We start from the raw sequence: 24,689 nt of genomic DNA on the forward strand, positions 1-24,689 counted from the left end.
ATAACCCAGTCTGTAAATCTTGAGTACCAGTAGTTTTAGAAGTATAATGACACATGTAAGAGTTTTAGAAATCTGTAACGCCTACAGTATGGGAGGCTGTGTGGTCCAGTGGTTAAAGAAAAGGGTTTGTAACCAGGAGATCCCGGGTTCAAATCTCACCTCAACCACTGATTCACTGTGTAACCCTAAGCAAGTCACTTAACCTCCTTGTGCTCCGTCTTTCGGGTGAGACGTAGATGTAAGTGACTCTGCAGCTGATGCATAGTTCACACACCCTAGTCTCTGTAAGTCACCTTGGATAAAGGCGTCTGCTAAATAATAATCATTGCATTGCAATTACATGATGCTGTTTTATAGCTATAATGGAGTTGCTACTTACTGTATCCCAGCAAGGATTATGTTTTTTTTTGTTTTGTTTTGTTTTTAAACAGATCCACATTGGACCATGTTAACCGCTGTTCAGATCTGATTCTACACTGTGAATCTCTACCTGAGTGTTCTGTTAAAGTAACACTATATTATAGTCATACTATATTCAGATTCTCATTCCTCGTGGAATGTTTTAGCTATTGAAAAATGTTTTGCCAATTTTTAAATGACAGTGTATCATTGTTTAACTTGCCTCGTTGTAAGATAATCTGTCGCTCAATATATATATATTTTAAATATGCTTGTTTTTTTGTTTTTGTATTTTTAAATAAATATATTAAAATGATTCAATTAAAATGTTTGCCTCCTTCCATGTTCTTTATACAAAGTTAAGATATGGTTTGATAATACTTGTTTTATGAGTAAGGCAATCAGATTGTGATATCTATTTTTTACTATACTATAAATACTAGTGGTTAGGGCTCTGGACTCTTGTCCAGAGGGTCGTGGGTTCAATCCCAGGTGGGGGACACTGCTGCTGTACCCTTGAGCAAGGTACTTTACCTAGATTGCTCCAGTAAAAACCCAACTGTATAAATGGGTAATTGTATGTAAAATTAATGTGATATCTTGTAACAATTGTAAGTCGCCCTGGATAAGGGCGTCTGCTAAGAAATAAATAATAATAATAATAATAATAATAATAATAATAATAATAATAATAATAATAATAATAGTATTAAAGACACGAGGCTATGCTGTAGCTCACAGCAATAAGATCAAAGAAGACCGCTGTGCTTTTTTTTTTTATATATATACCGCTAGAGGTCGCTGTAGTGACCGTGGAGGGTTCCACCAGCTGTGTATGATTGATCATGCCTGTGCTCGGTGCTGGATTCCTTTCGCCTGCCGCAGACCATCTCACAGGAAGACGCACGATCACATTGCTGTGAGAATACACAATAGTAAAGAAAAATAAAGTGTGTTGATTAATAAAAGCATGGACCGCTTGGCTTCGTATGGAAGTAAGTACAGCAGTATACTCTCTAGTGCCATTTCATTGCAACGCCGCGTAGACAGAATCCTAATATAGTAAATAATACGAAGTGCTTCCCAGTAAGATATCTAGTGGCAGCAGTCAGTTTGGGGTTTTACCAGTACAAATTCTACTGCCAGTAAGAACAACCCACAAAGACTGATGCCAGTAGCTTAACATCGGTGCTGAAGAAAGAGAAACACGTGTATTTTATTGACCTCGGTATACCAGCAGCACTCTTCAGAGAGCCGGTGCAGAGAAATCCACACCAAGCTGTGACGCAGTGTCACCCACTAAAGTGTGCTGCAGTATGAGTCGATGTAGACTATAGATTTTTTTTTCCAACTCTCTTATTAATTTGTTATTTGCACTTGGCTGCTGTTTTTCATATTTAAAAAAAAAAAAACACATAATACTACTGAGGTTTGTCAGTATAGTGTATAACTACAGTATCTAACACCGGCCGTGCTTTTGTTTTAGTGGACATGTTACAATGCGCATACCGCTTTCTCAAGTGTCGGAAGGTAAATGTGTAGGCTGAGTGACTTCATCACTTTCTAGAGTCCAGTGGCAAACGCTGCTGTCTGCATCGGCGCCAGTGACTCGCTCGCAGCTCCATCCTTCTGTTCCCTTTCAGGTGATCCCTTTGACAAGCCTTCATGCAAGGGCTGCGCCTCGACCCTGAAGGAGCCCTACATCAAGTGTGCCGAGTGTGGACCCCCGCCTTTCCTCGTCTGTCTGCAGGTAACAAGGATCCTGGCGATCACGCTTGCAGCATGGTGTTTTATAGTGACCCTTGTGCTGCTGTACCACCGTGAGCATGAGGCATAGGGTGACCAACAGGACCGTTTGGAAGGGCGTGTCTGTTTGCACCGCAATGCATTTTGGTACTTGTAGTCCCGAAATCTCATAAAGAGGAGAGACAAATGAAACCTGAAGGCATCATGAATGTAAGTTTTAACTTTGCAGATGAACCAAGTGGCATTTGTCTGTGTGGCAGTATAACGTTTAACCTGTAGTGAGATTGGCGTGTGTGTGTGCGTGCCTTTCTACCATAACAATCCACTTTTTTCTTTCTCTTTCTTGTTTGTTGTTGGTGTAGTGCTTCACCAGAGGATTTGAATACAAAACGCATCAAAGCGATCACAAGTATGAGATCATGGTAAGCAGTGTGGAGAGAGGGAGGGTGTGGGGGCTGCTCTGCACTGGAGCTGTGTTTCCACTCGTCCTGGAACCCGTTCTCAGTGAGCATGGTCTGTCCTGCTGCAGTGAAGCAGGTTCACTCAGACCTCCGCACAGACAACACCGCCACTAGATCCTAAACTCGTGACTGTTCTCTGAAGTCTCCCGGGTCGTGATCCTGTTTTCTTCTGTGCAGACGTCCGATTTCCCAGTGCTGGACCCCAGCTGGACCGCACAGGAGGAGGTGGGGTTACTGGAAGCTGTGATGGACTGCGGCTTTGGGAACTGGTGGGTAACTAAAGCAACACTGAGAGAGACCCAGAAATGTCACACTTAAGAGGTGAGGCAACCCTTTACAGTAGAGCAAACTCAAAAGGCGTGAGCATCGCCGAGGATGATTGCTAGTCTTTCTTTGTGACTGTCTATATATATATATTTTTTTTAGCTCTGGCCGCTTGCAAACCAGCCTTTAGGCTCTTGGGGCCAAAGCGTTTCCTCCAGTCTTTAAAGGATAAAAAACAAATCCTGTGAGTGTTACAAATCGAGAAGCAAAACCCTGTTGAGCGCTGAAGGGAGTCTCTGTTTCTGGTTTTGTAAAATGGACAGGCGTTTGTACCTCTTTGAAAAAGCAGCAGCTTCCTCAGAATGTGTTTGAATGGTGCTCTGCGTTGGTTGTTCAGGCAGGACGTGGCGAATCAGCTCCGTACGAAGAGCAAGGAGGAGTGCGAGAGTCACTACATGAAGCACTTCATCAACAACCCCCTCTTCTCCTCCACCTTACTGAGCCTGAAGCAGATGGAGGAGGCCCGCACCGCCGACACAGCCATCCCATTCAGACGTAAGTCCCCTCATCCGAAAACAGGACTGGCAGTTAGAGCAGGAGGCTGCCCTGGAATCCACTGTGCTCCATTCAAGAGCTGTGGAGTTCTTCAGCATGGATCTCCATGCAAATAAACCATTTACTGAAGTATTAAAAATACAGAGAAATGTTTTCAGTTCTGGGAAAAGGCAACCGATTACAGGGGTGGAAGTGCATAGCAGTTTGATCCATTCCTGGTTTTACTGTGAGTTTAGTAAGACACACCTGAACTTGTTAGGTGGCTAATCAAGCTCATAGTAAAACCTGGAATGGGTGAAACTGCTATGCAATAGGAGTCTTATTTCCATCCCAGGATTACAAGTTGTTAGAATTTATGATTGATAACTCCAGGTATTTAGTTTCTCAAAAAAAAAAAATTAAATGAAGAAATTGGAACAAGTAATTCTGTAATGAGAGAATTATGAACATGTTATTGCATGCATAGAGTCGCACTGCTGTCTGGAACAAGCTGCTGTTTATGTAATAACTGTGTTCTACAAGACTGCTTCTCTTGAACCCGAGTTTGTGGGTGTTGTTCAGCCGCAGGAGACGACCCCCCTCGACCCACGTTCGACTCCCTGCTCTCCAGAGACATGGCAGGGTACATGCCTGCCCGGGCCGACTTCATGGAGGTGAGAGCCGGGAGCGTTTCTGTCAGTTACTGAAGGTTGCTGCTCATTAGTGACACAGCAGAGCCGCTCCTTATTTACCATCTGGTTATTTTATTTTACTGGTTTGTTCCCGTGCAGGGCAGCAACAGTTTTTGGTCGGCTCTCGTTTCAGTTTTGCAGCAGCCAACGACTGGAATGAGTTTCAACGAAAGTTTAAATCAGACCGGTTCATATCTGAGCTTGCTTATAGCCGCAGGGTCGACTCATTGCTGGCTGACATCTCTGTCTGTGAAGTTGCTGTTTTATGAGTTCTGTTTTATGATTGCTGATGTGTTTTATTATTATTTCTTGTGTTTTGATGTTGTTCGTTGTGAGCCTCTTGCCAGGTCGTCATTCTAAATGAGAATTTGTTCTCGATTTGACTCCTCTGGATAAATAAAGGGTTTGATTGATTGATTGTTATTGTGTGTGTTTGTTTTTCACTCTGCCAGGAGTTTGATAATTACGCGGAGTGGGATTTGAGGGACATAGATTTTGTTGACGACGATTCTGACGTACTGCACGGTGAGTTGGGATTGTGGAAATGTTTATCAAAAGCCGTCTCCGTTTCAGCTGCAAAACTGATTGATTGATTGATTGATTGATTGTCTTCCAGCCCTGAAGATCGCAGTTGTAGACATATACCACTCAAGACTGAAGGAAAGACAGCGCAGGAAAAAGTGAGTCTTCTTTCAATGTATTCTGTTCATAAAGATTTCTACTGAGGAGTCTTTTCTTTACACGTCTGCAATGTGTCAAGTTTTAGAACATTAATCTGAGTTGTTTTTTTTTGTCGTTGTTCATAACAGAATAATACGTGACCACGGCTTAATCAGCCTGAGGAAATTTCAAAGTAAGTGAGTTGTTTTATTTGTGAGAAGCTAAATCGAGTTTAATTCTACTGAAGGAAATTAATCAGAAGGAAAGAAATGATTTATCTGTGTTAAGTTGAGACCAGCTGAGATGAATCCTGCTGCCCTAGTCTTGTGATAGAGCAGAGATGATAAGACTCCCGTTGCACAGCTCTTTGATCCATTCCTGGTTTTACTACAACTTTAATAAGACACACCTGAGCTTGTTACCTATACATTGTGGCTAATCAAGCTCATAGTAAAAGCTGGCATGGATGAAACTGCTATGCAATAGGAGTCTTATTACCATCTCTGTGCAGGCAGAAAGAAGACAGGTAACTTACGCTAGCTAGCAGCCCGATAAGTGCTAAAAGTTCTTTGAGTCAGACCCCCAGATCCAAGTCCCTTTTATTTACGGTTGCTGGAGAGTTTTTCTGAATTAAGGTTTTTTATCTCTAGGCTGACTCTTTTTTTGAATGTATGTTTGAATTGAAGGTACTGTCAGGTACTGAAGCAGGAAACCCCAGTGATTGACCAATGCAGTGAGGAGGGTGATGCTGATAATAGTAACGGTGGGTTATTTTGTGTTTGTTCACGTCTGCAGTGTTGGAAAGACGTTACCCCAAAGAAGTTCAGGACATGTACGATGCCATGAGGCGCTTCGCCAGGGTGCTTGGGCCGACTGAGCATGACAAATTCATCGAGAGCCACGCCTGTGAGTGTGCCTCCTCGCTTCAGTCTCGGGGCCGCGTCGCCCCCCTCCGCACGTTCACCGACATGCCTGAACCTCTGAGCCTGTCTGACGTTCGCTGACTTGTTTTCTCCTCTTCCCGTCTCCAGTGGAGTTTGAACTTCGGAGGGAGATCGCACGACTTCAGGAGTACAGACGAGTGGGAATCCAAACCTTCTGCAGTGAGTTCCTTCAGCAGCTGCTGTGCTGTCGAGCCCCAAGCAGATCCCATTCTCCCTGCAGCTGCGAAAGCCAGGTCGAGACGTTTCTCGAGAGAAATGAAAAGCGTTCGATGTTGGAGCAGCAGAACTCCCAGTGAAGGCTCTGCTCCCACTGGCGACCTCGCCGCTTCAAGCAGTCTGAACCCTTAGATTTTGTGTAAAAAAAAAAAAAAAAAAAAACGCTGCTGTGCAGCAACAAGGAATAATAACTCAAAAACGAGCCTTGTTTTAAATATCGTAACCCGTTACTTTGCCCACCTGCAGGGGGCGACATTATCCATAACTGCAGTCACACAAACGCTGCCCGGTATGATTACAAATAGTAAGATAGGTGACGGACCCAGCTTACTGCTGGCTGTGAGTGTGGCTGTGTCTTTCTCTTTCGCTAACGCCAGGGTCTGATTTGGAAACGCAGGTGCAAAAGTGTACGACCGCCTGAAGAGGTCCCGAGAGGAGGAGAGGAAGAAACGCATCATGCTGTCTGAGGTGCTGCAATACATCCAGGACAGCAACGCCTGCCAGCAGTGGCTGCACAAGCAGGCTGCCATGTGAGTGCCTGTCACCGCTAACTGTGCAGTAACTGACCGCTGCCAGCTTCAGCACCCTTTTAATGACCTTTTCTTAAAACAGAAGGGTCATGATCCTGTAATAACCTCAGGCAGTCGAGGTGTAACAGCTCTGGCCAAAAGCTTTCTATCGCTCTATAGAATGAACGAATTGTGCTTCATTAAGTCGAATGAAACCTGCTGAATAATGTGACGTTAACATATTGAATTACACACCGCTTTGTAGTTTTCCATTTGCTTAACGAAAAATGTTATACACCAACATGAAATACTGTACTACTATTATGGCTTCCGGTAGACTTCTATAAATTCTGTTCATATAGGTTTTTTTTTTTATTATTATTTAATTATTTCTCTATCCTAAAATTCTAGGTGATGCAAAACGTTTGGCCACAGCTGTACAAGATCGTGTGTACCTGGGGCAAGAAATGTAATCATATTTCTTCTGCTAAAGGCATATGAATTATTCATGCATTCTTGGGAAGGCGCTGTTGCAGTGCAAGTCTGAACGTTAACCTTGATGCTTGTGAAAGAAAGCCAGGCATGTTTAAAACTCTGGTTGTCTTCAATAAAATATGAAGTGCAAGAATCTGCAGCTGTGTGCATTCCTGACAGTAACTCTTCATTCTCCTGTTCCGCAGAGACGCCGGTCTGAACCCAGTGGTGGCAGCCATCTCCAGCTCAGGTAAGGCTAGTGGGCAGGAACAGTGACTATCTTTAGGAAGGAAGGCCCTGCCTTCACGTTATCTTTGTTGCTTAGTGTTTGTCTGTGCTGTTACGTTGTGGTTTTATAGCAGGGGTGGCCAACGTTAGCCCTTCCACTCCTGGTCTTTGTTCCAACCCTGTCCCTGTTTAACCTCCATCCACACCCTGAAGGAGTTCAGGATCTCAATTTTCCTGTTAAACCTGGACTGGAATGACCGGGATTGAATGGACTCCCCTGTTTTCTATAGAAAATCTCTTGCAGCTTATTTGTAGGAGTGATGAGTAGCACTGCGGTCATCCTGGAAGGTGATGCTCGGGTCTCACGCTTACAGATCAGAAGCTGGGCCAAGTGCTCAATCAACCTCTTGCCTTTGTTTGTTTGTTTAGCCGTGGGAAGAAGAAGCGCGCCGCCTCTGAACCTCACCGGCCTGCCAGGGACTGACAAACTCAATGAGAAGGAGAAGGAGGTATTCTCTTGAACTCGCTCCGCTCCACAATGTATCGCATGCTTTTCATGAAGTAACATTAAACAGCAATTTCGAGTTTTTTCCAGACTTTAATGTGGGCATAGGTGCAGAAAGACGGGCCATGCTCTTTACCTTGCGCAGAAAGGCGGGCCAATGTAAAACTGTACGTCCTTTCAAACACATGAACCGTTCTCTTTGAGCCGTTGTCCTAACCCTAATTAAGAACTGATTTAAGCCTCAATTCTCTCAGCTGGCCCGTCACTGAAAATCCTGGCCCGTCTTTCTGTACCGGTGCTATAATTTGGGTTTCTCCTGACTGGGCTGCGTGTGTTTCAGCTGTGCCAGGTGGTGCGTTTGGTGCCCGGAGCGTATCTGGAGTACAAGGCAGCGCTGGCGAACGAGTGTCGCAGACAGGGGGGCCTGAGGCTGGCACAGGCCCGGGCACTGATCAAGATCGACGTCAACAAGACACGCAAGATCTACGACTTCCTCATCAGGGAGGGCTACATCAACAAAGCCTAGCCCATCTGAAATGTAACTAGCCAACCGGCCAGAGCTGCCTGCTCCTAAATAACACCCCCACCCCCCACCCCCACACCCCTCAATCCATCCCCCAAGAGGAATGTGGAACTCATTTTACATCGTACTGCTGAGACAAACAGTACGTTCTGGGAAAAGAGCAGGATCACATCAGAATATATCTTTCCAGGCAGTTATTATACGTACACAGCGCTTTGAGAAGACCTGGTCTTCAAAGGCACATTATAAGTGCAGTGTTGATGTTGTAGGTATTGAAAAGAGATTCGGTCTGCATTTCTGATCTCTTAACATTCAGGCAAACCGGGGACCATGTGCTGTGCGTGATGAACTGAAAACGCAGGCAGACAGTGTGTTGTGTTCTGGGCTACACACAGTGCCGGAAGCCTTGGATCTTGGAATGGGACAGACCGAGCAACGTTAGGGTCTCACTTTAATACCAGGGCTGGCAAGCCATCAAGACTTCTCCCTTGAAGGTTAGAGACACAAGCTTGAAATCGGCAGATGGGAACCGATCCCAGCCTCTGCAGGCGTTGGGCTCTGTATTGTGCCACTGCTGGTGCTCGCAGATCTCCTTGGCTCTTGCACAGTGCCAGGAATCAGTGGGGTGTGTCTGTTTTACTACTCTACAGCATGGAGCTGCCTGCTGTCCTAGACCACACCATTGGGCTGTATAACCTTTCAGTTTTTTCAATGCAGCCGTTGACTTGTAGGACGAATATGATTGGCTGTAGATTCAACGGAGTGACTCTGAGAAGGTACTTGATTGGTCGCCACTGGGTGGTGCAGACCTCTGATTGGCTGAACAGACTGTCGAAAATCCAACAGGAAGAAATAGGAGAGGTGTGGCAATTTTTTTGCTTTTTTTAACGTATTTATTATTTTAAATGTACAGTATTTAGTCACGTATTAAAAAAAAAAAAAGTCTTGATTCATGAAACGGTAGTGTTTTGTTTTTTTTGTTTGTGTGAAGGGAGAAACTATCCTATTGTGTGTCTGGTGTGTACTGTTACAGTTCAGTGCGTTGTGTTTGTGCACGTAGTTAGGACTTGGCAGGGAGGGGTTTGTGTAGCTTTATGAGTCTGTGTGCTGCCAGCTGTCTGAGCTACAGCGTTAATGGCATTTGAGGGATGATTTGCCCAGTCATATTTGGCACCTGCCTCTGAAGCTAGGAAAAAAAAAAGGTTGAGAGATAATGCTCTTCTACAAAGTCTTCTGCACCAGCCCTATGACAAAAATCAATGTGGGATCTGTCACCTGCAGCTGATTAATGTGGGGGTTTAATCTCCTCACTGACAGATTGTCAGGCCTTGCAAAAGTGACAGAGAGCACTGCCTTCTAGCTCATGAGTCTTCCATGTATTCGCTACTCTTTTCATGTCTTCACTCACGAAAGCCTGTGAATCGCAGAAACGTCGCAGCATTCATCCAGGTGGCTTGTAGATAGTGTAAGGTGTTGCGTGTTCGCTGCTTCACGCTGTATAGTAATTCACTGCTCCTGATCAACTCCAGAAATGTTTGGGTTTTTTTTTTTTCAAATGCAAGCTGTCAGTTTCTGCTGATGCGTCATCCTGCCATTTTGTTCAATTGACACTTTTGAAAAGGTGACACAAACTGTTGGAGGAGCGTTGAATTAGTGAGAATTTCGGAGTGAAACAGATGTTTTGGTGAAAGCTGAGACGCCTACGCTTCTTCCTAATTTGGAAGAACCTGGCGGCCCTGTAATATGTGTTGTTTCTCGTGAGATTTCTCGAGTCTCCCACACAACCGCTGCTGTGCTGCTGAGGCTCTGACAGTCTGTGGGAGAGAGGCATGCCCAGCGCTATTGTTAGAAGCACAGGCAAGAGAGTCTCGACTCTGCAGAGATCTGGCCTTCCTGTCTGTCTGTCTGTCTGTCTGTCTGCATGAAATGGAAAGGAGATCTTTTATATATAGTTTTTTTTTTCTTAAAAGAGCCCACTTTCTCTCAATTTTCTTTTGACACAGAATTTAAACTGATATGTCCACAATGCTTTATCACTCCCAATATTACCCACAGCATAAACGTGGCAAACCTGAGAAATGAGTTATACGCACTGATGTTTTTTAAAATTTATAATATAATAAATTTGTTCTCAAAAGAGGCAACTTCCCAATGTTTCGGTATGTGTAATAGCAGGCATCATGGTATTGAGTCTATTTATCAATTTATTTTCCTATGTTTGATAGGTGATTCTGTGTGAGTGTGGTGTGATATAGATAGATATAGATATAATTTAATTTGAAAAAGGAAAGCTGTTGTGTACCAAAAGGTACAAAATCAAAAAGAAGGTGGTCATGTAGGTATATATGCACTTATTTACATTTATTGGTCTCTCCATCCATTTTACAAAGTGACAATAACAATAAGATATTAGAAGGATAAGGAAGACCGTAACTCTGAATTTCAAGCTCTTTACTGGTGGTATATAACAGCGTTGCTCTGTCAGTCTTACTGCAGTTTAAAGGAAACCCCTCTCCCCAGTAAACCTCACGGACACATCGAAATGTTTTCTCCTGCTCAGAACAGCCATCTGATAGCGATGACTTGCAACTCTAACCTTGAGTGGAACAATTACCATTGAGGTGAGAGTGGCCTGTTCTGTTATCAACACACTGGGTTCCCCTGGCAACGAGGTTCCTGACATTCCAGAGCTGAAAGAAGAGAGCCGCTTGAGTTCGTGTGAAACACCACACACACACACAAAGAGACACAGAGACACACACACACACAGAGCTGAAAGAAGAGAGCTGCTTGAGCGAGTGGGAGTGTCAAACCACCACACACACACAGAGACACACACACACAAAGAGACACACACACACAGAGACACAGAGACACACACACACACACAGAGCTGAAAGAAGACAGCCGCTTGAGTGAGTGGGAGTGTCAAACCACCACACACACACAGAGACACACACACACAAAGAGACACACACACACACAGAGACACAGAGACAGACAGACACACACACACACACAAAGAGACACAGAGACAGAGACACACACACACACAGAGCTGAAAGAAGAGAGCCGCTTGAGTGAGTGAGTGAAACACCACACACACACAAAGAGACACAGAGACACAGACAGAGACAGAGACACACAAACACAGAGACAGACACACACAAAAAGACAGACATAGAGACACACACACACACACACACACACCTCTGTTCTGCTCAGAGAGATAAGAGGTTGTGACTCAATTCCACCAGAAGCAAAGGGGATTAAGTGTGTGACTGGAGTCTTCCATCTCCGTCAACACAGGGGCTTCAGCACAGCCTTGCAGCTCAAAACAGCAGACAGTGTATCACTAACGTGTCACCTCTTAACCACCGCTCAGTGGGCCCTGTAACTGTGGTCTTCATAGACAAGCTGGTCTGTACATTCAGGTGACCTAGCAACGGGGCAGAAGCTCTGTGTTAAAATGTTGAATTCTGAGATGGGTCAACCCCAGCATGAGCTCCCCAGTCCGTCAGTTTACGTATCTAAAGAATTACATTTGCAAACTTCGCGCAGTCGAACGCAGCCCTGAAGCTGGGATCTGTCCCACACCAAAGTCATTTTGACCACTCACCTCGAAATGCTTCCGCGATGCTGACTTCTGATATAATAAGAAACTAGGACTGCAAACCTGAGGTTCAAACCTATCAACTTGACTCGCTATTGTTTTTGTGTGTTTCCAGGGACACTTCTCTTCATTAACAGCACTGATTACAGTGTTGAAGAATGTGCGCTCTGCATTCTCATGATTGTAAGGACAGTGATGCTGCAGAAACGAGGTCTGAGTAGCGGGCTGTTCTGGCTCCTGAAATGTGATTGGTTGCTGGTTTCTCTTTTAATGAAAGATCGAGAGGTAAGAGGTTTCCTATCCTGCTGTCAGTCCGCTCGCTCGTCGCTGTATTTCTATTTAAAGCAGATATTTAGCACTGGGAAACTAAAATGGGTTCTCTCTCATGTTACAAATTCTTACTGACTGGTCTAATTAGCACATGTTCCTGCCAGAGAGATGAATTTTTTTTTTTTCTTGAAAATCCTTCACAAGCTAATGCTTTTAGCACTCCCAGTGGAGGGCTGCTGGGAGAAACTAGCGCAAATGAAGGACGCTTGTTAACGACACAGGGATTGCTTGAAGGAAGCTTGTTCTGTTCGGAACAGCAGGGTCTAGAACCTAAGTGTTCTAGATCTCGTTCCAGGTGTTCCAGGTGGGGGCAGTTCAGGCAATGCATTCTGGTACTTGTAGTTCTGCAAGGTGCCTAAATACATTGGAATGTGAGTTGAACGGAGCTGTCCCTGTGAACTGCATTTTAAGGTTCTATCAATGCTATTCTTCTATAAATTCATTGTGTTTCTAAAACTTGTAAAAGGCATCAGATTTCTCAGGTTTGTGGCAGGGCAGCTGTGGAGTGCAAACTGAATAAAAAAAATTAAAAGAAACTCATCCTCCAGCTTCTGATCTGAAGCTGGCTTGCTGTATTTGTGATGATGTAATTCAGCTAGGGGTTTAGTTCAGCGTGATGTGACCCACTGAGTCATCTGCATTCAGATCAGTGTGTGTTATTTAGCCCTCTGTGTCACTGCACAAACACAGCCTCCATTGCACAGATGTACCCATATTTAAGATAACTGTCTCGTCTGAGTTGCATTGACCCGTGTGGGATTTTGTTGCGATTTGGTTCGCTCTGTAATCCCCTGGCTGCAGCAGGCAGTGTTAGAAATGTTAGAACCAACACCTGTTTAAATCTGCTTCAGAAATGTGAGGTACGCAGCATTAGATATGAAGCACATATTGCAGAAATGACATTGCACACAGAGTGAAATTACTTCAGGAGCAGTCCCCCATCTGATTGATGTATAATGTGTAATCCAGCATAATGTGGATACAGATCTCAAAACAACTGCACGGTGCAGCACATTTCATGAGGGTGATCTCCTTGCTTTAATCACAGCGGGGGCCCTCACTGCAGTGATCCGACACCCTGGTGTTAAACTGCCACTTCCCTCCTTGCCATTTCATTCTCTCTCTGATGAGGGAAGCTCGTACGCACTGCAGGCTGATAAAGACACAAGCAGTCCTCTCTGGTTGCCTTCACACTGATCCTCTGCAAACACAGTTTACTCCATGTTACTCAACGCCTCCGGTCTGTGCTATTTTCTGCGGCTCCTTTGCTCTCTCCACAAGACAAGTTTGATCCCGATGGCATCTAGAATTCTGCATCTCGGCCCACGCAGTAGAAAGCTTGGAGACCCACGTGAACAGAAACACAGATGTCCCAAGAGAAAATGTTTAACCACTAATCTCTCTTACGCATGCACACACACACACACACCTATTCTATACCTGCTCTACAACCAACATCAGGAACCAGATTTGAACCGCTGTCTTCAGAGAGAGAAGGCCATGGGATTAGCCCACTGCACCACCAGCTCCCACAGGAAAAGTGTTGGTTCACATTATATATAAAGTCAATTAACTAATTCTTTGAAAGTAAAGGAAGGAATCAGGTGGATTTGAACCCAGTCCCCCACGCAGAAACAGCACTGCATGCTAATGAATTACCGCACTGTGCCGCCTCACTTCCATGAAAGAGCTTGCCTTTTCATTGAATATAAGGTCAAAAAAACCAAGTCTTTGAAAATACAGGAATCAACTACCACCCCACCCAATGAGAAACAGCACAGCGTTTCACTGAATTAACACACTGCACCAAGAGAAAAGCTAGCTCACCTGGTGCATTCACCCCGTTTACTTTTTTTTTTTTTTTCAATTGTTTTACTGATCAGTAACATTTTTAAAAAGGCAGTTTCGAAAGAGTGGTTTGAACGGTAGTTCTCTGCCGCTGCTGCTGCCCCATGACGCGTAATTGGAATGCAGTATCTGTGAATGCAATAGCAGTGTTGTTAAGTGCTGGGGTGGCGCACAGCCAGATCTTTACAAACAAGTACACCGGCGTTGTCTCCAAAACACAACAGGGAAAAAGAACACAACTTTTGTTGATGGAACAGGGAAAAGCCCTCCTCGTTCTCTCTAGGTTTGCACTAAACAACTGAAACTCCGAATTTAGAATTAGAAGCGCGTCATATTTCAAACTGTAAGCTGGCTTGGCATGGTTATGCAATCATTTGATTTGATAAGGTATGTGATCTGGGCTTTCAACAATTATTATTATTACCAAAAAATTTAAAACTCTGCAGCTTTAAATGTCGCTCGCCCGACCCGGATTTGTGGTGACATCACTAAGGTGTCTGTGTTTGCGTTGGGCTCCTCGGTACCGTGCAGAACCGTGTCTTTGTAGCGTTGTGGTGTTAGGTTTGCCCAGTGTTGCTGAGGAGGGGCGGTGCTTCTGCAGAGACGAGCACGATCCGCTCTCTCTCCGCTCATTCCGCGGACAGACCTGCACTCGGCTTGATGAGTCTTATTCAGCTCCAGCATCGCCTGTATTCTTCTAGAAGGTTACAAGTCCAGCACAGTCTAATTGTTTTTTTTTGTTTTAATTTTTTTATATAAACATAAACAATAAATAGCCGACTTTGAAATCGAGAATCCGCAAGTAGCTTTCGGCAGGAAAAGTGTTTTTACATTACTGTTTATCACACAGCAGCAGCCGGTGCAGATTTCGCAAACATCCACTTTACGGTAAGAGCATTTTACAATTCTGTACGCATGAAGTATGAGGTACTGTAGTTAAAGTCCCACAGATACATTTATAATTGAAATAATAATTGAATCTGTTGTGCACGTATACGTGCATCACTAATAATAATAATAATAATAATAATAATAATAATAATAATAATAATAATAATAATAATAATAATAATAATAATAATAATAATAATAATAATATGATTTCAGATCGCTTCGTTTTGTTATTGCACGGTGGGTTTCATGCACATTATTTTAATAATAGAACCAGTTTTCTAAGCATTACAATGCTCGTAATGCATTGATACAGCGTTGCCTTCATATACTTTCAACTTGTGGAACCCAGGTTAAAAACACAACGTGAGGCAGTGACGTGAATACAACGTCACAATGGAAGGAATCCACGGCACTGCCACGCACCCGTGCAGGTCACCTGGGAGAGGAAATCCATTGCGGTGTTCGAACTTAATCCGCTCTAGTGTTAGGGATGCTGGAGAGTGCGGGGTAACCAACTCAACACAGAGAAGGGGACAGCACCAGCGTTTTACGAGTTTGAATGTGTTCATGAAGGCATTGCATTGCCCTGGATCTGTCTGGTAGAGTCTCTAGCTGTAATACACACAGCATCAGATGCTTCCATTCTGTGACAGCTGGACAGCTCTCTCCTATCCATTATTCAAAGGCTTCACCTTTTTAGTATCAAAGAACAATAGCTTAAGACAATGCTAACATTATTAACTGTGTTTGAATGGTAAGAAACCACACTACAGTACAATGGATTTGCAGTGTCTCTCGTGCCTGTTCAACATGAATGCATGTGCTGTGAGTTATAATGAGCAGATGCTTGCTCCACTGTATATTGAATGGGAGGAATCTAAGAGAAAAGCTTGAGTTGCTTTCTATAGTGTGTGACTCGCCTGCCCTCATTAACAGCACTTTACATTAGAGCTCTGACAGGGTGAATCTGCCATGCTGGTGACAATGACCGCACTGTGTGCCAAATTAAAACAGCACATTCCAAAAAAATACGTGATTTTTTCTTTATGGTAATGCACTTTTTTCACATACAGATCCTTTTTTTATATAAACATGTATGTGTTTTTTAGACTAGTGATTTTTTAAATTCTGTAATTAGGAAAATCAGTTGCCAGGTTTGATTTTTATTAAATTTAAAAGCTCAAGCAGCAGTGAAGAACACGCTGGGTTACCTGCCAGTACAGATCTAGACTTCACTGCCTTTCCATTCTGAACTAAACAGTCAAAGCAGAGAATTGTGAAATTCTGGAACCAACTCCCCAGGAATGTTGTTGAAGCTGACACCCTGGGATCCTTCAAGAAGCTGCTTGATGAGATTCTGGGATCAATAACCTACTAACAACCAAACGAGCAAGATGGGCTGAATGGCCTCCTCTCGTTTGGAAGCTTTCTTATGTTCTTATGTAATAAGGCTCTTTGAAGCTGTATCTTTGAGAGCCGATCCCCCGAGCTCTGTTGAAATGTGTTACAGGCATCTGATTGCTTAGGCTAATTGCTGATGGCAATATATTCAGAAAACTATGAGAGAGCATTTCCTCAGGGCACTGTGAATACCTGAATGTCCTGACTGTGCAGATTAACAGGTTGATGTAACCGTGCCCACTTTAATTAATTATTCATGAGCTGCTTCTCCTCAGCCTCAGGTGAAAGTCGCTAGGAAGCAGGTTTCTGCACGGATCCTCTCCCTGTGGTGTTGCATCAATGTATTATCTTTAGAAGGATGAGGCAACCAAGCAAAGAAATACACTGGAAGCAAAACAGGATCATAGATTTAAAAATAAAATAAAAAAGACAACAAGCTTAGTCCTTGCATAATAACAGTTTTACAGCCTGTCTACCCGTCTCAAGCCATTACAACACAATAAGCGACAAACACATTAAGAGAGTGACAAATGATTCTTAATAGGTTACAATTTAGACCTCGGAATGCAGACCTCATTTAACAAATTACAGGGTGATTTGAATAAGCTGTGGCTGGATAGCGGTCGCTGTGGGTTTGTTTTTTTCTAGGCACAGTATTTCTCTTAAAGTTTGGTGTTTGTTCGAAGTGCTCGTCGAGTTCAGAAGCAGTGAATTCTGGAGCTCACACAAACAAAACCAAATACTTCTTTCGTAAAACAGTGTGTCCATTCTGCACGCAACTCCTAAAAGTATTCAATATGAATCAAAGGTCTCCCCAGTAATGTTGTTGAAGCCGACACCCTGGGATCCTTCAAGAAGCTGCTTGATGAGATTCTGGGATCAATAAGCTACTAACAACCAAACGAGCAAGATGGGCTGAATGGCCTCCTCTCGTTTGGAAACTTTCTTATGCTCTTATGAAGTAAGAGATACATCAGGGCGTGGCTCAGCAATCACTGAGCAGCTATTGGACTCACAGCTGGGTTAACAGCCTGGTTAAAGCATTAGGGTGAGACAGGGGCTCCCATGTGAAACGAGTTCTGGAGCTCTCAGCTTTCCTCCTGCTGAGCGGCTCTCCAGCCCATCCACTTTCCAGCAATCCTGCCACCATTAACAGCGCAAGACCAAAACCGAAGCCAAGAAACAAAGGATCTAAAACCCGTCGCTCTGAAACGCTTAACCCTGAGAACATCGCGGATGCATCTCTCAAATGGTATTTTGCATTGTATTCAAAATGAGAATAAAAAGGGGGGCGATCCTGCAGACTAAACCGGATTAATGAGCGGCTGAAAGGATGATAACGCCACGCAAGGGATCCGAGTGGGGCAGACAGGCAGCACACATACTGGAGTGTATTCCTGGATTGAAGCTGCTGCTGTGTGGCACATCCTCTCCACGGAAACGAGGAATGAGTCAGCTGGCTGCTGCGCGAGCACAGAAGAATTCACACAACTCTTTGAAACGGGTGCGTTTGCTGCTGAACCGCTGTACCCCTGGGGTATTCACCTGCTTCTGCTGCGGACGTATACCTTGCGTTTCTGTTCCTGTACCGCAGTGCCCTACAGTGTGCGTTGACAGAGCGCATATAAAAACGAGCAGCGAGATTGATCCGGCAGCGTCCTGTGCAGTTACACACATTCCCCTGTGCCCCGGCGCAACATGTTCTGTAATGATGTGTTTGTGCACACAGGGACAGGGATTGAAATGCGTGCGAGTCGAACTTGCACAGCACTTCAAGCTGCCAGCTGAATTAAAGAACATCTGCGCTTTATCATTTTTAATTAAATCTCCGGTGTGTCTACAGTGTAAAACCTGCACTGTCTGCATGGAGAGTCTTCTCTCCATCCCTGTATAATAATGTAATGCGGGGGTGTTCGTACATTGCCTGCATGTTATTGATCTTGTTCGTGTGCTCAGCCCGGGACTGCAATGGAGTAGATCAAGGACTGAATTCTCTGAGCATATCGCAGTCAAGCAGATGAAAGCCTGACTCAGGGGATATGTTAAAGGCATTCTCCCCGGCACGTCCATTCGAGAGGGGTGCTGACAGCTCGAGGGCCACTCTGTGAGGAACGAGCAGCGCGGTATTGCTTACAATACAAGTCTGTGCCAAAACGCAGAGCCTCCCGGGCCTGCAGGCCTGTGTAAATAGCTGTCTAGAGCCGCTGCAGTGACAGCTCAGCACTTTCGAATGAACGGCTACCTTTTGCTTGGCTAGAGGGTTTGCGGTTCACTCATCACCGCAGCTCAAAAGGGCTCTGTTTCCATGAGTAATTGAATGGTCTTCTGCAGCCTCTGTGTTTGCAGTGTAGGGCTGCACAGGTTTCATACAAACACAATGCAATACAGTACCCAGAAACTCAGACCAGAGTAACCGCATATCTGAGATTCTGGGCTTTGTATATGAAATGGATTAAAAAAGACTAGAAGGAGGGATGTAACACAGGTTAATGAGGAGCAGCATGTAGGTCTGCTTCTGTTTAAATCAGGGCTGTCCTATCCCGGTCCTGGAGGGCCATTCCACTGCAGGTTTAACAGGTAAAATGAGATCGTGAATGACTTCAGGGTCTGGGTGGAGGTTTCATTGATTCAATTTAGTGATTTAGAACAGGGCTGGAAGGGACAACTGGCCACCGCTGGTTCAGCTGGTTTGATTTGTCAACACTGCTTGGAGTTATTTCGGCTTTTATGAAGAGACTCAATGACTATTTATTAACTCTGTTGTATGTCATCAGCAGGGCCGACTCATTGACTTTTCAGAATTGTCCTGGGAGAAAGGCGTGGGCATTGCAGGATCTAATGGCTTCATTTCCTTATTGTTTTTATTATTCAAAGTAGTCGTGCGTTTGATAAGGGGTGGGGGGTCCCTGTGGTATTTAAACGAGCCTGGGGGTCCTGCAGTACGGACTGTCAATTCAACGCGACGAGGCGAAACACGAGCAAGGAGATAAAGAGACGTCAAATAAAGAAAGCTGTCAAGACGACGGGGCTGATGAAAGCCATGCATGATCACTGCTGGAGCCTGAGCCGAGGAGCTGGGGGTGGGATGATTCAGTCGTGGGTCTGGCAGAGCTGCGTATTTAAATATACAGTGAGCTGTGAGAATCCGTCACCAAAGCAGTATTGCTTGTATGCGACAATATATATATATTACACATATAAATATACATCACACACACACACACACGTCCTTCTTTTCAACAAGATGCTTCCGCAATTAACTGCCTGCAAAATCGATTTCTTACGCTGCAACACAAACTGGATGTGCCTGAATGGGAGCTTCTAATTCCAGTCTTCTGCCAGGCTTTTTTTATTAGCTCTGCAGTAGAACTTCGTGCTCCTTTCACGTGCAGAGAAATGTGTCGGCTCAAAAACGGCTTTGCAAATAAGACCAAAAAAAAATAAAAAAAATAATGGCAACTGGAAGCTGACTGCCCCCTGCTCTAGGCAAGGCCTCGTTATTTGAAAGGTAGAGCACCTGCCAGTCGCTTTAGGCAGGGCCTCGTTATTTGAAAGGTAGAGTACACCACAGGATGCATGCAGGTGGTTTTGCAGTTCAGACGAGGGCCTTCCGTGACACCGTTAATCCACATCATGTGCTGGGGATTTGAGTTACGCTAGTCTTGAGCCAAAAGGATTTGTGTCGAACTGCATTTACAACACGCTGTCGTGCAGTGAACTGAGACCACTCTCCGTTTCAATTAGGACCTCAATTGAGCTCGTTCCTATGGGTGGTGGTCATGAAGCAATAGAATAGTCCTGAGCTGCAGTAGGTAAGCTGGTAAAATCAATCATTGCTGCTTTGTCTTTTTCAACAACGTGTACACCAACATATCGTGTTACTGTGCGACTCTCAGCTTCAGACAAACACAGGAGTGTCTTAACCAGTTATAGCATGTTCCCTTCAGGGCCAATATTGACATTGTGGATACACAGCAATAACACAGAGCGCAACTGATATTAAAACTGGTGAGTGAACAGAAACAAACCACAAGAGGATAATACAACAGAAATGTGTGTAAAGCAGAGTCACACTTCTATTTGAGGCGTCAAAATAAGGATTGCAAAGGTGATCAAATACTCGTTTACTGTGCCCAGTAGGTATGTTTTTTTGGTTCACACCCCTCCTGTAAATGTTATTAAAGTATTTATTGCTGAGCTATAACAGTGTCTCTACAGCTAAAACTACCTTTACGTGGGAATGTAAACAAAGTGGACTGGCAACTGAGCCTGGCAACTGAAGAAAAAATAAATGATTGTATATATAAAAAAAGGACTTCATGTTTATCCTTTGGTATATTAGTAATATTATTATTATTATTATTAGAATAGTAGTAGTAATAATAATAATAATAATAATAATAATAATAATAGCAGCACTAACTGGAGCATAATCTTTGCACAGTTTAGCAGGTCTGGCCAGCAGTGCAGTCATGCCCAGCACGGGACTGGTCACATGACTGTGCAGGAACGCGTGCTCGCTTCCATCAGATTCAGGCTCTTTGCTTTCCTCAGGTGCGACAGCCCAGTCTGAACTTGCAAGGTCTATTAATAATAAATAGTCTTTTTTTTTTTTTTTTTCTTGACTAAGGTGAGAGGATTTTATTTTTGCCTAGGATGCTAGCTTACTTGTCAAATGGAAATATATGGTGTTAGAGGAACATTTGTAATCCTATGAAGAAATCCTTTTATTGCATCAGAAACTATTTTAAACATGTTCCATCCGCAGCTCTTAATAAAAGGTGATCATTCTTTCAACATATCAGTTTCTCATTGTTTAAAAACCTATTGAAAGGCCGTGTATATCTTGACTAGAGGAGGGCTTCCAATCCAAAAGCTACTCCTATCAAAGCCGAAAGCACTCCTACGAGTCCTTCTTTCAAACATCTCTAAGCATTCTGTTTCCTCTTTTCATTCAGGATCAGTAATGTTGGTGAGGACGTAATCCCTTCACACCATCCCAAGAACCGGCTTACCTTGGAAAAGTACGATTCCTCCTGCTGGAAGATGATGGCTGCAGCGTGCTGAAGCAGGACGACCTCAGTCTCCCCCCGGTCTCACTCTCACTCTCACCCTCACTCTCTCTCAATGACTTCCCGGAGTCAAAGCTTCTTCCACCACCATCACCACCAGCAGCAGCAACCGCACCGGAGCTCAGTGGTGCCCACGTCATTGCCCAGACTGGTGCACGAGACCAGTGTGCTGGGGGGGATCGCGCAGATCACCCCCTCCCTCTTCCTGAGCCGCGGCAATGTGGCCTCCAACCGCAGCCTCCTGTTGTCCAAGGGCATCACCTGCGTGGTGAACGCCACCATCGAGCTGCCCAACTTCAACTGGCCCCACGTGGAGTACGTGAAGGTGCCCCTGGCCGACGTGCCCCACTCCCCCATCTCCCTGTACTTCGACAGCGTGGCTGACAAGATCCACAGCGTGGGGCGCAAGCGGGGGGCCGTGCTGGTGCACTGCGCCGCCGGGGTGAGCCGCTCCGCCACTCTCTGCCTGGCGTACCTCATGAAATACCACCGCATGTCGCTGGCTGAAGCCCACGCCTGGGTGAAGTCGCGGCGGCCCGTCATCCGCCCCAACGCTGGCTTCTGGAAGCAGCTCATCGAGTACGAGCGCAGACTGTTCGGCAGGAGCAGCGTCAAAATGGTGCCCACTCCCTACGGGGTCGTTCCCGACGTCTGCGAGAGGGGCCGCAGGAACCTGCCCCCCTACTGGGGCATTTAGAGGAGAGGAGAGGGGGACAGGGGTCGAGTGGAGTTCTCCCTTCAGCGGTTTCCAGGCCTACTGGAGCGTGAAGAGCAGTGGTTCTCGAATCCAGTTACCTTTTTTTTTTTTCCCCCCTCAAAAGAGTTTGGTTTAAAAAAACAAACAAAACTAAAGCAGTAACAGCTTCTTGCTGCCCTGGGTTCTCCACCCCCTGAACATCCTGGGGCAAGCTTGGAACAGAGTTCCCTGCTCCCCTTAACCCTTGAGCTCTGCAATCCACAATCCTGATACCCCAAGAGTCTCTCCTCAATCCTACGCTAGCCTGGTCCTGGGAACCCAAAACACTGCAACCAACGCGTCCGTCTGTACAGAACAGGAGCAGAGGGGAGAGGCTGCAAGCTTTGCAGATTAATATTGTCGTACTGTGTGTCAAAACTAGTTGGAGGTGGTAATGATGTATCTGTGATCCACTAGGGGATCTTCTCTGTAATCTGATTTCGATGCTTTACCAGGGGGGAGGCGGCCAAATTCAGGCGGTGGGTCAAGTTGATACCAGACCGACCCCTGGGCAGCCAGTCTGTTTGGCTATAGTGTAACTGATATCAATTAAATTGCTGTGTATAAAACACAAGAGGAGTTTAAGAGTTTAGCGGTGATGTTTAGTTTGGGGTTAAGCTAGCATTTATCTTGTAGGCAAAGTGTCCTTAATAGATTAGCCATATGGGTGAACATATGTGCTGAAGTTTTTTTTTTTACATGTGCTTGGTCCAGTTCAATGCGCTATCATCTCATACACGCTCTCCACGAGGTGACCCCCCCCCCCGGGAAACAGTTTGGTGCACCGACTCCTCAGCCGTTATGAAGATTTCAATATTTTATAGGATTCAATATTCATAGCATTTTGTGGAGCTTGAGTCCACAGAATACCAGAATGGTTAAGAAAATGAACATGCGTTTCCTAAATGTACTGTAAACAAAATACGTGATTAACGGAGCAGAAGATTAAAACGCTATTTAGGGTGTAAGCACTCCCTACTTGCATATAACAACCACGATTATTTTACCAAGACAGCTGTGATAAATCACAGTGAGGGGCATTTTCAAGCAGCTTAACAGAGTTGCTCAAATCAAGATGTTTTAGATGTTGCAGCTCTGACTCTTCCCAAGGTTAAAAATGTCTTTTAAAAATGTCACCTAGTACAAGTTGCCTGTTTTTTTTCATGGCCTTAAAAACGGGAAAGGCTTATTAAGCACGTGCTGTGGAACGAGACGAACAGCACAAACAATCCGAGGTCACTTATTGCAAAAGCAGAAAAGACGAGTGAAACCTCCGAGCCGTTAGCTTTGCATGGCTGAACGATGGGGGGGTGGGTTTCGAAGCCCGTCTGTAAACCACAGAGATGTTGGATCCATTGTTCTGGACTGTATCCGATTCAGTCTTCAGCCTGGGATATCATCAATAACAAATAAGAAACCGGATCTACATGTTACTGGTTGTTTTGTCTTTAAAAAGTTACTTCATTGATAGAGTTTAGGTGCTAGATTAACATATGTAACACATAAAGTACTAATTAAAAAAAAAAAAAATTAAATAAAAGTTAATAGATTATTAAATTAATATATATAAATAAAAGATTATCACTTCTGTCTAAAAGTTGTCTCCTGTTTTAATTTGCTCAGAGTTGAATAGTCAAGGTATAAACAGTTGATGGTCAGAAACCACTTATATAATTATGACAACGCTTGGTTCTCTGTGTGCATGTACAGTTGTGTAAGGCTTTGCTGCTTGTATAAAATAGTCTTCTACAACACCTACAGTGTATGGCTGCTGTACTGTATGGACATCCATTTAAATGCATACAGAGACTGGGGATGTTACAATGCAGTGTTGATGTTTACTCTCTGGGTCAGGTATGAATCAGAAAGTACATTTAAAAGTTTAAAAACAGACTCCGAGCGCAGGGGAATTGGGGAAAGTAGAGAGTTAAATGAAACGTGTTTTAAGCCAGAAACCAACACGACCATCTGGAGTGATACGCAATGAAAACAGGAGAAGATGCACTTCATTACAAATCTGTCGACAGCAAATGAAAAGTACAGTTACCTTGGTAACCGTCACCAAGGGCAGCGGGGATCTTAGCGCTGATTATTAACAGCGATTCAGAAGAGCGTCACTACAATCAATTGGGTATCAGGCATCAAGGTACGCAGCCTGTAGAACAGAAGCACAGCAATGCGCTGGTCTGTATAAAACAGAAGGAACAGGCGTGGGCAGTCGTGACGCAGCGAACATGGGTCCCAGAAGGTAGTTCCTACACACCCCCAGAGAGACCTATAAAGATGTGTGTGCATGTTATATAACATCTTCATTAGGAGGCTCTTAGAACAAGCTATCATGGACAATCACAATCTGGGGAGTAAGAGGAGGTGTGTGTGCGCGCGTCTGTGTGTGAATCCATTTAAAAAGGATTTATACAGCAACCAGCTAATCAGAAGCAACAGGAGGCTTGGACTGAGTCATAGCTTTTTTTTTTTAGAAAGAAAATAGCTTGAGAGAAAAAAAAAAAAAAAAAAAAACTACCTCTTGTAAAACTATTCATATATTTGTAATTCTGTATTAAATTAATAGACACACATGCGGTGTAGCCGTCTAGTTTAGACAAAACAGCTCTATTTCATTGGAGTTTCTGGTTTTCC

General features: G+C 44.3%; 2 protein-coding genes across 3 annotated transcripts; both read left to right on the forward strand.

Moving 5' to 3' along the window:
- The first annotated feature begins 1,225 nt into the window (after window positions 1-1,225).
- On the forward strand, window positions 1,226-9,902 carry LOC117429180 (transcriptional adapter 2-alpha). Of its 2 annotated transcripts, none has more exons than XM_058997899.1 (15): window positions 1,226-1,394; window positions 2,043-2,149; window positions 2,508-2,567; window positions 2,784-2,875; window positions 3,268-3,425; window positions 3,969-4,078; window positions 4,549-4,621; window positions 4,713-4,776; window positions 4,906-4,949; window positions 5,552-5,662; window positions 5,788-5,859; window positions 6,314-6,446; window positions 7,106-7,149; window positions 7,557-7,636; window positions 7,973-9,902. In XM_058997899.1, exons 1-15 carry the CDS (start codon window positions 1,370-1,372, stop codon window positions 8,156-8,158), a joined length of 1,359 nt encoding a protein of 452 aa, XP_058853882.1. In that variant the 5' UTR covers window positions 1,226-1,369; the 3' UTR covers window positions 8,159-9,902. The 2 variants fall into 2 exon arrangements, with proteins under 2 accessions (XP_058853882.1, XP_033904309.1); XM_034048418.3 differs by having other exon boundaries at window positions 1,229-1,394; window positions 3,987-4,078.
- A 4,554-nt stretch (window positions 9,903-14,456) lies between these two features.
- LOC117429343 (dual specificity protein phosphatase 14-like) lies at window positions 14,457-23,646 on the forward strand. Its single transcript, XM_034907036.2, has 2 exons — window positions 14,457-14,834; window positions 21,200-23,646. The coding sequence occupies exon 2, from the start codon at window positions 21,369-21,371 to the stop codon at window positions 22,008-22,010; it is 642 nt and encodes a 213-aa protein (XP_034762927.2). The 5' UTR covers window positions 14,457-14,834; window positions 21,200-21,368; the 3' UTR covers window positions 22,011-23,646.
- Window positions 23,647-24,689: the final 1,043 nt, after the last annotated feature.

Source organism: Acipenser ruthenus, chromosome 24 (genome assembly GCF_902713425.1).
Source record: "Acipenser ruthenus chromosome 24, fAciRut3.2 maternal haplotype, whole genome shotgun sequence".
NCBI lineage: Eukaryota > Metazoa > Chordata > Actinopteri > Acipenseriformes > Acipenseridae > Acipenser > Acipenser ruthenus.

Excerpts from the sequence above, each read along its gene's own strand:
- LOC117429180 (XM_058997899.1), top strand. The coding sequence starts at position 1,370 with ATGGACCGCTTGGCTTCGTATGGAA. Across the intron at positions 2,876-3,267 it reads GACTGCGGCTTTGGGAACTG|GCAGGACGTGGCGAATCAGC; the intron begins GTGGGTAACTAA and ends TTGGTTGTTCAG. Across the intron at positions 4,777-4,905 it reads GAAAGACAGCGCAGGAAAAA|AATAATACGTGACCACGGCT; the intron begins GTGAGTCTTCTT and ends TGTTCATAACAG.
- LOC117429343 (XM_034907036.2), top strand. The coding sequence starts at position 21,369 with ATGACTTCCCGGAGTCAAAGCTTCTTCCACCACCATCACCACCAGCAG.